Source organism: Pseudopipra pipra, chromosome 4, assembly GCF_036250125.1.
Source record: "Pseudopipra pipra isolate bDixPip1 chromosome 4, bDixPip1.hap1, whole genome shotgun sequence".
Lineage (NCBI taxonomy): Eukaryota > Metazoa > Chordata > Aves > Passeriformes > Pipridae > Pseudopipra > Pseudopipra pipra.
Window position 1 is genome coordinate 25,198,815 of NC_087552.1, and position 14,654 is coordinate 25,213,468.

General features: G+C 38.7%; 1 protein-coding gene across 4 annotated transcripts in view; it reads right to left on the reverse strand.

Annotated features, from left to right (window-relative positions):
- PPP3CA (protein phosphatase 3 catalytic subunit alpha) overlaps nt 1-14,654 on the reverse strand; it is a 182,996-nt gene that overhangs the window by 27,003 nt on the left and 141,339 nt on the right. For all 4 annotated transcript variants that reach the window (XM_064651999.1, XM_064651997.1, XM_064651998.1 and 1 more), the window contains exons 6-8: nt 12,847-12,986; nt 5,316-5,393; nt 3,424-3,518 (exon numbers count right to left, since the gene is read on the reverse strand). In XM_064651999.1, the coding sequence (XP_064508069.1) occupies nt 3,424-3,518; nt 5,316-5,393; nt 12,847-12,986 (313 nt within the window). The remainder of the gene's footprint in view (nt 1-3,423; nt 3,519-5,315; nt 5,394-12,846; nt 12,987-14,654) is intronic.

The following is a 14,654-nucleotide window of genomic DNA, read 5'->3' on the forward strand; positions in this document are numbered from 1 at the left end:
CCAAAAAACATATAGAAATTCCTTAATTTTGCCAATGCTCTCCATGATAATGAATATGAAAGGAATTAATAACAATAATGAAGAAGAATAATCATGGAAAAGGAGGACATAAGGCTCCCAATATCTAGGCAGTTTCTGAGCCTCTGAATCACCCCCAAAGGCCTCTCTGTCCCCATTAACTACACAGGGAACCCCTGAGAGGAGCCTCCTAATTGAAAAACCTCACTTTGGCACCCGAAGTTGTGCGTGTGACTGGCCTGGGGCTGTTACAGGACCAGCAGCCACATGGTGGACAAATAACACACCAGCTTTCACGAAGCAATAGCCAGTAACTAAAAAGGATACAAAAAACTCCCTTCAGTGCCAGAATCCAGCAGAGTAAAGCCAAAAGAGATTCCCGTGGTGGGTCAGTACCATGAGAGAGCCCATGCAGAGGGTTCATGGCAGCACTTTTAACAGCAGATATGCTGAACATGGTCTTGTTTGGGGAGCTTATCTTAAGCTACTCCTGTCAAACCTTCTTTTGCTCTGGAATCATTGCCTCCCTACTCCTCTTTGAGGACATACCTGATCCCAGTGGCTGCTCTCCTGATTGAAGGAGCCCTTGGATAAAGTTGGTAACCAGGTCTACTCCTAAAGTGCTTTGAAGAAGCACAAGAAACTACATCTACTTTAATGGGTAGGAGAACTATCAACCTGTGGTGAAAATGAGAACTCTTAGCCTCTTCCAGCTTTTTAAATAATGTATTTATCTTAAACAACACTGCAGTTATAAATGATCCATTTCATGTCAGTGGGAGCTGGAGCCTCTCAGGAATTTATTTAGAGTGACTTCATTAGTTAACTGAAAACCAGAGGCGCACTAAGAACGCATACTACGACAGGAAGGCACTTACTAGTAGGAGATTTACTCCTTTTCCAAGGACTGACAATAACCAAGATGATCTATAAAAATCAATCAGGTTCTGCACCAGTTCATGATGAGTCAGCATCTAGAGTAACTGTTCTGCAACACCTCTGGATGGAAATGCCTTCTTTCATCTCCCAAAATGAGCCAGTCAGAAAATCTGTGTTTTCAGTTAATTCATCTGCTGCAAATCATGGAAGCCAACAAGTAGCCATGCTTATTGAATATAATGGTGGTTTTTTTCTTGAAAAGGGAAGCAAGCCCCTAAACACTATCCAGACAAAGATGCATGAGCAACACAGCATGAAGAACTATTCATGATGTACTTTAAATACCAAGAGCCAGTGCAATCAGTCACACAAAATAATGCATCAAAACTTCTAATGAGAGAAGGAGGCAGTTAAACTCAATGAAGATTCAAAAAGAGCTGCTAAAGGTCAGCCTCTAAATTTACAACAAGCCATATATTAAAGAGTGGCACACTGGTGCTGATTTGCCCAAGCTCACTCAGAACAGCTATCACAGAAAGCACACCCAAACTCCAGCTGTGACCACAGATAATCAGTGCCTCTCAGCAGCCTGTGTACAGCCTTCCAACAAAAAAGGCTTCCCACTGGATTTAAGACCTGCCCGCCACAGTGGAGCATCTTGGAACAACGGAAACGACTCTCTCTTTCAAAATGGAGGTAGTGGCGAGGTGCTTCTCTTTACCACCCAAACTCAGTGGTTTCAAATTCAAAATTTTGAACATGGTAAATCATTGCTTTACATTTAACATTTGCCTTCAAGACAAGGTCTCACATTATTCACCCACTGCCTTCATTGCACAGAACTACCTCCATGCACTAAGAAACAGAAGGTGAACACTTTCTGTCACCTTCCTTGTAGAGTCTCATGGTTGCTCAGCCTTCGACATGAGGCAGCCAACCTAGAGATTAAACACACTTCCTCACCAGCAGCAATGATGCCACCAAGATAATTAACACATTTCTTGCTTCAACCCGCACTTTTTAGGTTGCTAGCAGAGCCCCTCTTTTTATGAAAGCAGCTACTGACAGTTCTGCTGCATGGTTTGCAGAATAATTTACTAATTTTTCCACAAGTTAACAGGCCTCATACTGACCTCATCACTCTCTACAACTACTTGAAAGGAGGTTGTAGCCAGGTGGGGGTTGGTCTCTTCTCCCAGGAAGCTCTCAGTAAGACAAGAGGGTATGGTCTTAAGCTCTGCCAGGGCAGGTTTAGGTTAGATATTACAAGGAAATTCTTTACAGAGAGGGTAATCAGGCATTGGAATGGGCTGCCCAGGGAAGTGGTGGATTCTCCATCCCTGGAGGTTTTTAAGATGAGACTGGATGTGGCATCAGTGCCATGGGCTGGGAACCACAGCGGGGTTGGACCAAGGGTTGGACTTGATGACCTCAGAGGTCCCTTCCAACCCGGCTGATTCTATGAGTCTATGATCTGATGTGTACAAGCCCCATTATCTAAGTGAAATGTTTCCTTCCCTTGCATACAGTTCACGGCATAACAGCTTTTAGATTATACATTTCATAATAAAAAATGATGCCCGAAGAAGCTTTCTTTTGCAAGTTTTAGAAAAAAATATTGCTTACTTCCTTCGCAAACAAGAATACAAATTAAAAATATCCGTTCTCAAGAGAAATCAATCTCTTTGCAAGGGAGCTACTTTCAAGAATATCATGGAGTAAAAATTATTTTACTTTGCTCACAGGGGAACACAAATAATCTTAGCTTTACTGGGACTAGGAGAAAGTGAACATTACTTCTCATTTCAAGATATAGGAGAACAGGTTTATTAAAATGCTTTATTTTTAGAAACATGACTTTTTTTTTCCCAGTTCATTAGAGATTTCCAGGAATGCAATAAACCAATATATTCATAGAAGCGGTAAACACTTGTAATTAGTGGAGACTATATAGAGTGACCAGTGACTCTTGTTTGTGCAGTAACCTTTCTATTATATTTAACTTTCTACATTATAGTGTTCAAGGATTAAAAAACCCAAAATAAAGGAACACAGACAATATCTATCCCATGCTTTATCCACTGATATCTGCCATAAAGTTTGTTAACTGTCTAGACAGTTTCCATATACAAACTCCATTAATTTTATTGGAAAGAAGCAAGGGTCAAATAATTAATTATAAGGAACACTGAGCTCTAAACATCTCACCCAGAGCACTTCTTAATATACTTCTCTTAGTTAATAGAGCTGTTTTCAGTTTTGCTTTCCATGTAACATTCACTTAACTTGCAGTCAAAAAACAGAAATATCCTAAGGCATATTAAGAATATACAGTTAATGTTCAGAGGCATACGTCTGCCTGTAATAAATTTAATTAAGTTTGTATTATGTAATAAATGGAATGAGCATGAACTAATAAAGAGAGGAAGAAAATGGGCATGAACTGATAAATAAAGGAGTGAAAAAATCTCAAAATATTTGAGAACAGAGAAGAACACTGTACATTAACAGGAATTAAATTCTTACCTTTGTTATTGTATACATCTAGATAGTTTGGTGCTGAAAAAATTGTGATTAGTGAAGGGAAGCCTGTTGTTTGGCTTTTCCTGTACATACGATACCTAAGAGGAAAGAGAAGACACTAATTATTACCCACTGTTGAATGTATATTTGTCACTGACCAAATATAGTGCAAAAAACCCCTAGTACATTACTGCACTGGCTGTTAACAAATGCCAAGACAGAGAAACATGCATATGAGCTGTTTAAAAGCCATGGGAAAGACTATTTCCTACAGGCTTCCTCATTACAACCATTCGGCATTCCACACCACTCTTGCAAGCTGTGTCTGTCTGAAATTTAGTGAGCCAGAGGTGGGTTTTGTTATGAATTTGCTCAGTGCCTGTTGTTGGAGCCATGTGGCCTCTACAAGCATGCACCCCAGGACATTCCCAGACTTCCCTCTGTGGGATTGCAGATGAAGCAAGCACCAGCAAATGCCTTGGAGCTGCAGAGTACTGCCTTCAGAAGTGTTCTCCATAACCCACTGGAGATGACAGCAAGGCCAGGGGAGGGGGAAAGTATAAGAAGGAGAGGGGAAACAGAGGGTCTGATACTTTCAGTGCTCTGTCTAATCTTATCCAGTCTATTAGCCAGTTTATTAATGTCTGCATCTTTTCATTACCTAACCTTGATGTCTTATGAAAAATAAAAGGCTTACTGGACCAACAAATAATCAATCAAGCATTAAACCTGCAAGTAATTGGAAACAAATCAACTGAACAGTACTTAGACACAAAGACACCAAATACTGCTCTTTAGTCCTCAGCTGCAAGAAACTGAAGAATCTGGCAAACAACCACAATACTTGCAGTGAAACTGCTGTATAGTTTCAATGCAATCTCTTCTACAAAATTTAATTTTTCACCCTTTATCAGAAAGCAATACAATAAAAATGAAATTTCATTACCCCTGGGTATTTCATGCCAGGTATTTTTGGCACAATAATAGCTTGCTTTTAATTGCATTGACGTTTTCAAGTATGTGACAATTCAAACATTCAGAATAGCTTTTTATATGCATAATGAACATTGACCTTATGTGTACAATGTTGCTAATTTATCTTTTATTGCTATTCAAGTCGGGTAAAGTTTCTACCTCCAAACAAACACAATAATAATTTATGCATGATATGCAAAGCTATTTTATTCAGATTCTGATCCTTCATTAATATCTCACAAGTATGGTACATTTCAAATAACAGGGTTAAAATAATTTTTTTAAGCAGCACAAAACTTCTTTCTTTACAATGGCAATAGTTTGCTGGGGAACCACCAATACCACCTCGTGTTTGACCTAAACTGTTTTTGCACACAATGTCTTAAACTCCTCAAATTCATGAGTGATACTCCTGCAGAAAAAGAATTGTGGCTATTGAGCTTCATAATTTTTATTTTTATGAAGTGTAAAACCAGTAGGCCCAGAAGTTTCAGACAGCTGTGAAAGACTTGAAAGGTGACAGCTCTGGCCTACATGAGCCAAATCACTTCCCAGGCATCATGGCAATTTGTGTGTCAAAAGTCTCTGGCACATTTGCAAATCATCTTTTTCTGAGATGAATTTGTTTTTCTTTCCAAGTTTGGCATCAAAATAACTTTTGGTCATTTTATGTCACTTAAAATCACTAAGGCTAAGTAAGTGGCATATATAAAGATTCATTAAGTCCTGTAACTCAGTAATGATAAAGACACTGTAATGCCAGTGTATATTTTTATAGCATTAGTAAAAGGTGACAGCTGTTGCAACTTAATTTTCAGTTTTCCATTTCATTCTCGCTCATCTCTTCTTCCTTTCTGTACTCTGTTTGCAAATGGTAAGCCATTATACATTATTATTGCCCCCTTCCCACACATACTTACCCAGCATCCTGGGCTTCATGAGCTCGGAGTATGGATAACAAGTTATTGTGCTGTAGGAATTCACATACAGCAGGGTAACTGTAGGAAAAAGGATAACAGCACCTGTTATGGCAATATCAGAAGCACTACACAGAGCTCTAGCTTTCAAAAAATGTATCATGCAATATAAAATCAGCCCCTGCTCTGCAGGCAGATTTCAGTAGAGACAACACTAGCAGCAGTGTCTTTTTTAATCCCACCTCATAACTGCATGGAGTGGAATGCTAGAAGTTGCAATTCATTACATAACAGTCACCCTATGGTTTGGCAGAAAGAAAGTACTTTCTTTTAATACTGTAAGATTTAATGTACTCCAAAAAAAGTGAACTGTAACGCAGTGGTTGCTTGCAAGTGAAGCTGGTCAGGTAAAGGAGTTTGAGCTGTGATTCACCTGTGCCTCTGTATCTGATGTGAGCCTGACTAGCTCCAAGTGCCCTAGCTCTGAAAGCGATGTGGTGGAGAGACAGACTGGCATGGGTGGAGAATTGGGCTTCCTTCCGAGTGCAGCCTGCCCCAGAGCAACGTCTGACCTAAAACTGGGGCCAGGACACAGATTTCCTTGGATCTGAGGCCCAGGATGTGACATGTAAATGTTACAATTCTTTCGCCACACTGCTGGGCAAGTCAGAGAACAACAATCAAAACTGTTGCTCAAAAAAAAATCAAAACCGATGACAAAGGTGTAAGCCTTACACAAAAGCTCTGAAATGTCACCTGATGGCTGGAAAAAAAGCAAAATATACCATGGTAACATGCAGTCACCATAATTATTTTCTGCCATGAATTCATGTCTCTTCTAGTTCGAATAATAGAACAGATGGAAGGGTCAAAAGAAGGAAGTACTAGGTGTTGGGGTATCTCCACAGAATCACAGAATCATTCAGGCTGGAAATTATTCTTAAGCTCAACTGTAAACCCAGCATTACTAAGTTCACCCCCAAACTATGTCCCTAAGCAGCACATCTGCATGCCCTCTAAATGCCTCCAGGGATGGTGACCCATCTACTCCTCTGGGTAGCCTGTTCCAATGCTTGACAACCCTTTCTGTGAAGAAATTTCTCCTAATACCCAATTTAAACCTCCCCTCGTGCAACACAAGGCTGTCACTTTCTGTGCTGGCTCTGAGGCACAATGTGCTCACATTGTGCCTGTAAATAACACAAGCAGACTTGCAGAGCCTCTAAATCTCCAAATGTAACTCATGGCCAGGTATTATGCTAAGAACAGTGCACATTATCAAAGACCCTGCAAGAGCAGACTGTTTTGCAGTACTTTAGGACCAATATAGTCACACAGTAACACTGTTATGCAAAATACCTTTATTAAAGCTGTCCTAAACATACTGAACAAGATAATAAGAAAATATAAACTTTTATATATTATACAAGAAAACTGCTGTCCTGGGCACGATTTCATGGACCAGTTTCAGTGCTCACTTGCAATCAGTTAACAGCCTCATCTTGAAAAAGATGAGAACTCACCAAAAAACCCCACATAAAAACTACTATCAATGTAATGCATCATCTTCCTTCAGATTATCCAAGAGAAATGCTACTACTCGCTTCTAACCTTCCTGGATATTTTGAAACTGAAATGTCATTTGCAGCTAGAGGCTAAAAACTCAATGGAATGCTATATTGCTGGTTTGGACTTGGGCCACCTGGCATATATTCTCAGATGCAGGTCTGGTATCTGGAATTGTCTAAAAAGATTACCATTATAACATAATTTCAATTCCCGAATTATGTGGGGTATCATTTTGGCAACTGCAATGATCTCAAATGCTGACAGGCTGCCATTCAAACCACTAGAAAATGAGAACTAATTTGCATACGTTTCTTTTCATAATTAATTGTGACTAAATGTAGACTTATGGTACATTTTGTTTAGAAATTTTTACATTAAATTCTGAAAACTGGGGTTTATAATGAAAAATCTGATAGACAGTTGATTATGTTCATTATCAGTGCAGCTGTTCAAAATGTCTAGGCTATTATTTTTTTTCCCCCAAAGTATTCTTTTCACCCAGTGTTAAGTACTGCTTTTAAAGAAGATATAATGAAGTGGTAAAAAATGCTCTTAAATAGACATGATACATTCTTCTTTCCATTTCAAGTACAACAGTGGTGGGTTTTAGTAACCCTCAATTATCTTATTCTTCATAAGTCCATGGAAAATAGACTTCTACTTGAAGAATTTGGCTGATTCTACAGGGCCCACACCTAGAAAGGAAGAGATGCCATACAGCGCTCCATGCAAATTGACAAAAAAAAAAAAAAAACCTGCCTGTCATCTATTCTTCTAAGTGAATGGGATGGGATCTGCAATGTGCCAGCAGTCCTATTACTCAGACCACTACAACACACGAGAAGTCTATCTGGATATTTTATTTTGAAAAAAGCAAAGCAACACACAGGCATTTTTCTTCAGCTCCTTGTTGAGGTGGAGGCTGGGGAGAAGCAAAGTTTCCACCATATGTAGCTATTACATATGCTATCCATAGCTATCTATATAACACTTTCTTAATATCTGTGTGCTTTATATTAAACTATATTCCTCAACACAAAAATACTTGTCTTTTAAGTGAAAAGCAGGAAGTCCTGCAAAATGACAACAAAATGGAGACCATGGCAAAAGTTAGCAGAAAGAAACTTTAACAGAAATGACTTCTTCTTGGAAATTTTTTCCTAACTTTTCTAATGAAAATGATTGTCTTGTAATGAAATTCCCTACTAGTTTCTCTACTAGTTTCGCTACCCTTCCAGAAACACTCTTCTTCTTGCCCTGCTTTGCAGAGCCCAGATTGTAATTCAGATGAGCCAGAAATAAAGCAGTTGGCCAAGAGGGAAAACAAACAAACAGAAATCCCCCACGCAACAGGCTTTTCCAGAGCGACCCAGCCTTCTGCCTTCATGTGTCATGCTGAATCATGGAAGAGTGGTGACTCACGGAGAAAACAAAATACCCCTCTGCTAAGCTAGAGAGATGTTATTCCCCGTGGAGTATGTAACTGTGATATTCCCTGCTTTGACATCCTTCTTTCATTAAAATGCCTCACGCACAGTTTACTAGTTCTGAGGTCTCTTACGCAGTTTTGGAAGAAAAGCAATACTTTGCTAATATGAACCAAAATGGCAAATGTTTTCAAATTGTTCTTCCACCAACTACCGGAAAAATTGGATGGAATTAATATAATTTTTTTCATATCCTTCATCGTATCATTAAAACGGAGGTGTAAACATTTCTTTAAAAAGAGGACGTTGAAATTCAGTCCAAAAGCTTCTCTAAGATTACATGCACATATAAAAATAGGTTTTCAGCAAAGCCCATTGGCCTCACACTTGAGTTTCCAAAGGCAAATGCTTTTGTTGCTGTGCCTTCTTAAGCAGCTCCCAGAACATCCCTTTCCACCTGCTTTTTCTTGCTAGTGCTGTGCTGTCTGCAGAGCTGCACTGGAAAGTAGAGCAGGGAACTGCATGGAATCAGAACAAATAAACATATATCTTTTTTGCAGAGTCATTCTTTTAAAACTGGATGTGTCCCAGGTCTGATGGAGCACACAAGCAATTCTACCAGTACATCTGGGCAGATAATGTGAAGGCAGCAAAAACCTTCTGGCCTGGGAGAAGAAAGAGTGGAAAAGTGGGCAAAAGAATCTGTTTAAAATGCTGCTACTGAAAAAAAGAAAAAAATTATACAACTGTGCCTTCCACCCTGAGCTGAAACACACTACAGTTTTCAAAAGCTTTCAGCAGACATTTCTCTAGTCTTTGCATACTCACAAACTTGCATATCAAGCACATCACTGAAATAATGTGCTTGCAGGGCTAAAACTATTACTCTACCCTGTGAAAGGCTGAACCATTTCACAGTTATCCAGTGGCTAATTCACTGGCAAATGCAGTTCTTAGAGGAGCCTGCAGTGCTAGTCACTCTTGTCAATGCTAGCCATTTCTGCCTTTGGGTTTTTTTTGCTTGGAAAAATATAACAAAGTAGTCAACAGCCAAACAGCTTTATAAAGCTTATAAAGCTGTTTATATTGCTTAAGAACTGATATTCAATTCACTAAGAAAACCCTAGCTACTGGAACACCATGCCTGCACACAACTTCTGAGTATCTGCTCTACTTCTGAGGTCACCCATTGACTTTGGCCATGCTCATGCCATCTCATGCTCTTGTTAACAGCAATTAACCAAGTCTTAATCACATAAATGATCCCAGAAAGCGAGTGTTAAGCTTGCACATGTGCTTAGCCCTGATAGGAAGCCCTTAATATACTTTGCATAGGGTAAGATACTGTTAATTAAGTCAGTAGTACAACCAAACTCTCAACATTCTTCACCACAGCTTAGACACAAAGGAAATGAAACAAGTTGGATGACAACAAATTTTCATGGATAGGACCATGCATGTTGGTAATAACTTTGTCCAAATGTGACCAAAGAACATTTTAATTCTTCATCCATACAGTAAATCTCATGGAAATGATGACATTCCCTGTCCTTGTATGGCTTAGAAAAGGGAGAATTTTCCCCACACCTCAACAAAGGCCTAAACCTGCTTAGTGGCTGTCTCTCTATAACTCAGTATTATTTTCAGAGAGAAAAAAAGTCCAGCTGACCTCTTGAAGCTTTCTAATCACTGAAAGAAGCCATTCTCAAGATGATAAGTAGCAGTTTATCTTGCCAAGTCAAATACCATAGAATCAGAATCATTAAGGTTGGAAAAGACCTCCAAGATCATCAAGTCCAACCTTTGATGAATCACCATTTTGTCAACTAGATCCCAGCACTAAGGGCCACGTCCAGTTGTTTCTTGAACACGTCCAAGGATGGTGACTCCATCACCTCCCTGGGCAGCCCTTCCAATGCCTGAAGAAATTCTTCCTGATGTCCAATCTGTTTCTTACAGAAATGCCTGAGAGTTACTGTACCATTTTATTCACTGAAGAATAAACAAAGTCATCCTATTAACACACATTCTGGAGGGAGGACTGCATAAGTCAGTCCTTATTTTACAAGCTGAGCTGCCTGCTTAGGGAAATTTGTTTCTTTTCGCAGTAAGTAACTAGAAAAGGCAAGGAAAATTAAGACACTTTATACTGATGGATAACTTTTTTTGCCAGGTATAATCATTAGGTAAGCAATTAGTCACCTTCCAGAGCAACTAGGCACTTCTTTTAAAAAGAATACTTGCCTTTACATAATCTCAGATAACGTGACTCGAAGCCAGTTGTCTCCTTGAATCATTACGCAGTTATATGTCCCTCACACATGACCTGACAATTAGGTGTCTTCTAAATATTTCTTCTTCTCCTGAAACAGGCACTTTTCTGAACATGAGCAAGGACACAGACTAGGTCTGATATATTTTCTGGGGGAAACTGATACATATTTTAAAGGAAATTTTATGGTAATTGTATGAAGCAGACCTTTGAAAAAAGCCCAACTTAAAGTCTAAAAGAGGTTCCACTAAATACACAGCTCTGTATTTAAGCACAAGGCATGTTTGCCAGGCTTTTCACAAGGGGAAATCACTATTACTCCCTTTGCACAGTGCCAGGGAGTCCCACGCACACTCCAATATCTGGTGCTGCTGAGAGGAAAAGGAATGATTTTCTCTCTCAGTCATAAGCCCATTTCTGCACAGAACAATTGTTTGCAACAGTTTGACACTCCCTTTCATAATGAGCCCAAACACATCTATCGAGCACCTTCCAGACGTTATCGATCCGGAGGCGGCAGTATGATCTGCCCAAAAAGGTGGTTGCTGGCAGCCCAGGCTGCAGAACAAACTGCTTCATTCTCAGCCTCTTCCCACACTGCAGCAATTACAGCTCCAAGAAAGGACTAGGAAAACTCATTTCTAAACATCAAACCATCTGTTCCCTTCCTGCTAACGCTACCAACAAGGAGGCTGGTTCTAGTGGCTCTGTCACCTGGTTACTGCTGGAAGCCACTGATTTACTTTTGACATGTTACTAAACAGTTAGAGGTCAGCTATGTTCAAGGTGAGATTTCCTAAGACAATTAAAAGAGCTGGATTCCTTCCTTCTGCTGAGTTTGTTGAGAAAACTTAGACTTGGGTGTTGCTAGCATGGGCTGAAGCAGAACTTCTTCCCTTCAAAACGTTCAACAACCTCTTAACATTTCAATAGCATCTTCACATTTCTCCTGAACAAAAATTATGTTTTTAATTAAGATTTCACTGAATACATTGCTCATTTTGCTATTTAACCTCCTCCCCTGCTACTTTTGCTACTCTGGTGTCCTCGTATGTTTTTCTTAACTACCATAACAAAAAAACCCAACAAACAAAAAAGGAACTCAAATCCCTCACAATCCCCACATCATTAGAGAAAGGTACAACGTAATCACTACCACTGCTCATGAGGTAACACAGGCTGATCCTATGATAAAGAGAGAATGGAAGCAATGCTTGAGAGGTTCTTAATCACCAGATCAAGCACCCCTATAGGGATGTCTTCTGCCTGGTGTCCACAGAACTCAGCGTACAAACCAACCTGCCTGCCACTGGAAATGGACAAAGGCAGCAGTCAGCACCCAGGCAGAACCAGGAAATGGGAACCATTTGTGGCTTGCTTTGGTCTCCCTGTGCATTGTCTCCAAAGAGGAGACAGTGGGACATTCCTCAGCACCCAAGGAAATCCTCTCCTCTGCTGTACAGGAGACAGTCTTCTGACTCATTACAGAGTGAGATAAAAAACTCCCATAATTAAAGAACAATTATGGTAAAGAAACAGAGAAGAAAGCTTCCTTGAAATAGTCACAAACTAATAGGCAGATTTGCTTTAGATGTCTTTCTATCCCCATTACTATTACTTTTTTCCAGGAATGTTTTCACAGTTATATTTTACTAACAAAAATCAATAGAAAGCAATAATTTCAAAGATGAACTACAACTTGGCATCTTTGCATTTAAGTCCATACATGTTTCTTCAAGAATGTTACAGGCACTTGTCTGCATTTCAGCTCATTCAGTCCCATTTAACAACACTATTCAAATCCTGAATTTCTTAGGAAGAATCATTCCCAAACATAAACAAAAGTTTCATCAAACTGGGAGGAAAAAAAAGGACCTGTGAGGGTGAAATGACAATTTTTACTTACCCTGCAGAACATAGGTAATCAGTTTTCCAGTGCCGGCACCTTTCATTTGAAATTAAGTTTTAATTTTCAAACTAGAAATGCAGTTATGTACACCTTTTTAGAAGTGACACATTAATTATCTAACTTACAAGAACAGAAATAAGCAAAAAACAAGGCTTTGGGAAATAAAATTAAGTCATTTAGCATTTCCCAGTTGTGCCTTAAAGAAAGAGATGCAAATAAAACGAGCATGGATTTATCTGAAAGCAAGGCTAGCCTGCAGAAAAAAGGCCTAAATAGTGCTACAAAGTTCAAGCAGACATTTATACTGTAAAAACAGAACAAGTTCACCTACAGAAATCTATTCAAAGCAGTAATCACCTGTAGAAGTACGAGCACCCTCTGACTGTGTTGTGAGTAAAGTGTTCCTGAGTCTTCTCATTTCCAAAGTCCTCCAACGGGTCTGACCACAGGATGTCACACATAGGTCCATATGCAGGTGGTTCCTTGAATCGATCTAACTAAGAAAAATAGGAGACAAAGAAATACTAACTTCTTTCAACTATGTATCACAGAAACATTGAAGCAAAATTACTGTTTTTCATTCCATGGGCAGGCAAACAAGAGACCCAAAGCAATCTGTTTTTCAGCTTTAAAGCAATGGATTTTGAATAGCAGTACACATTCCTTGCTAAGATTGACAAAGAGGAGAAGGAATAGATATAATTGAAAATTAAGACAGACAGCAGATTCCCATTCTACACAAATTTTTGTTTGCTTTTTCCCCCCCCTTTTCTACTGGTTTTTGCAGGCAGTCCAGTGGGCAAAGGAGAATATACTATTTCTGTATTTTGTGATTTTTCAAACCTTATGGCACTCGATTTATGTGAGACATCTCAAGAAAAAAATACAATAGCTACTTCAAAGCAAGTAGTTATTGACCATTTTGACTTCTGTACCTTTTCAGAAAAAAGTTGTATTTAAATATCAAGCCAGTATCTCTGCATTACAGCATCTTGTCATGACATTCTTGCTGGTCTCATAGCCTTAACCCTAATTAAGCAGCTAAAACCTCCTTTCTGGCCTGACTGTATGTATTTAAAACTTCAAATCATATAGAATCACACTGCAAATAAGACGAAATATAGCAAAATCGGGAAATAATAAAAATCAGTATTCTCCTGCAAGAACTCTTTAATACAAAAACACCACCTGTTATCTCCAAGAACTCTTCCATATAAGAACACCCCTGTTAAGATGGATGTTTGAATAAGGCTTGCAGTCGAAAACATTCTCTGCACTGACCAGGAAAGATCAAGAAATGATTCAGCAGCATACCTAACAGACCTTCCCCTGCCTCCAAAAAATTCTAAAGATTAAAAATTGGTTTTATATGTTTAACACACAGTTAAGAAGTTTTAATAAGAGACCTCTACAATTTTACCTTCGTGTTCTCATCTTGAAATATTCACAGCACACCTACACTTCTACCTTATTTCAGCCCTCTCCAATTAATGCTTATACAATTACAATTCATTTAAAATAAACAAAAATTCATAAATATGCAAACCCAATTTCTGCTGATTGCCAAAGATGAATAAATCTCCTGGGTTGGGTGAAGATGTTAATGAACCTAATCTAGAATCTGAGAGCTAAACACCTTTACTCTGCCATTATGTTGCTGCAAAGCCAGCTAATTTTTAGGCAGGGAGTATTTCTGTTTACTGAGATAGTGAACCTTTACCTCAGAAACAAAACTCTACATTCAGTAATTTTTTAAAGTGCAGTTAATATCTTAAGCTAATTGCTTTTAAAGCAAAACATGTAATTACTAGCTCAAGTTTGTGGTGGGGTTCTTTTGTTTCTTTTTTTTTTTTTAAACTATATTAATTTTTAATAGACTACAAACTAACCTCAGAATACAAATTATCTTTTAGTAACTTTAAAGCTCAGAAGTATATATCCACGTTTGCAAGTCTCAAACTGCAAACAAGAAACAAGATTTTTCTTCCTGCTGGAATCACTAAAAATGAATAGTTTAAATATCTCCTTTTAGAAATATCAACTGAAATCTCTTCTACAAAACATCTGAAAAGAAATTAATCCTTGATAACATGTAACAATACTGGATTATGTGAAGAAACTGTTTGACATTGTTCTCCGAACTTTCATGAAATTTCTGAGAAATT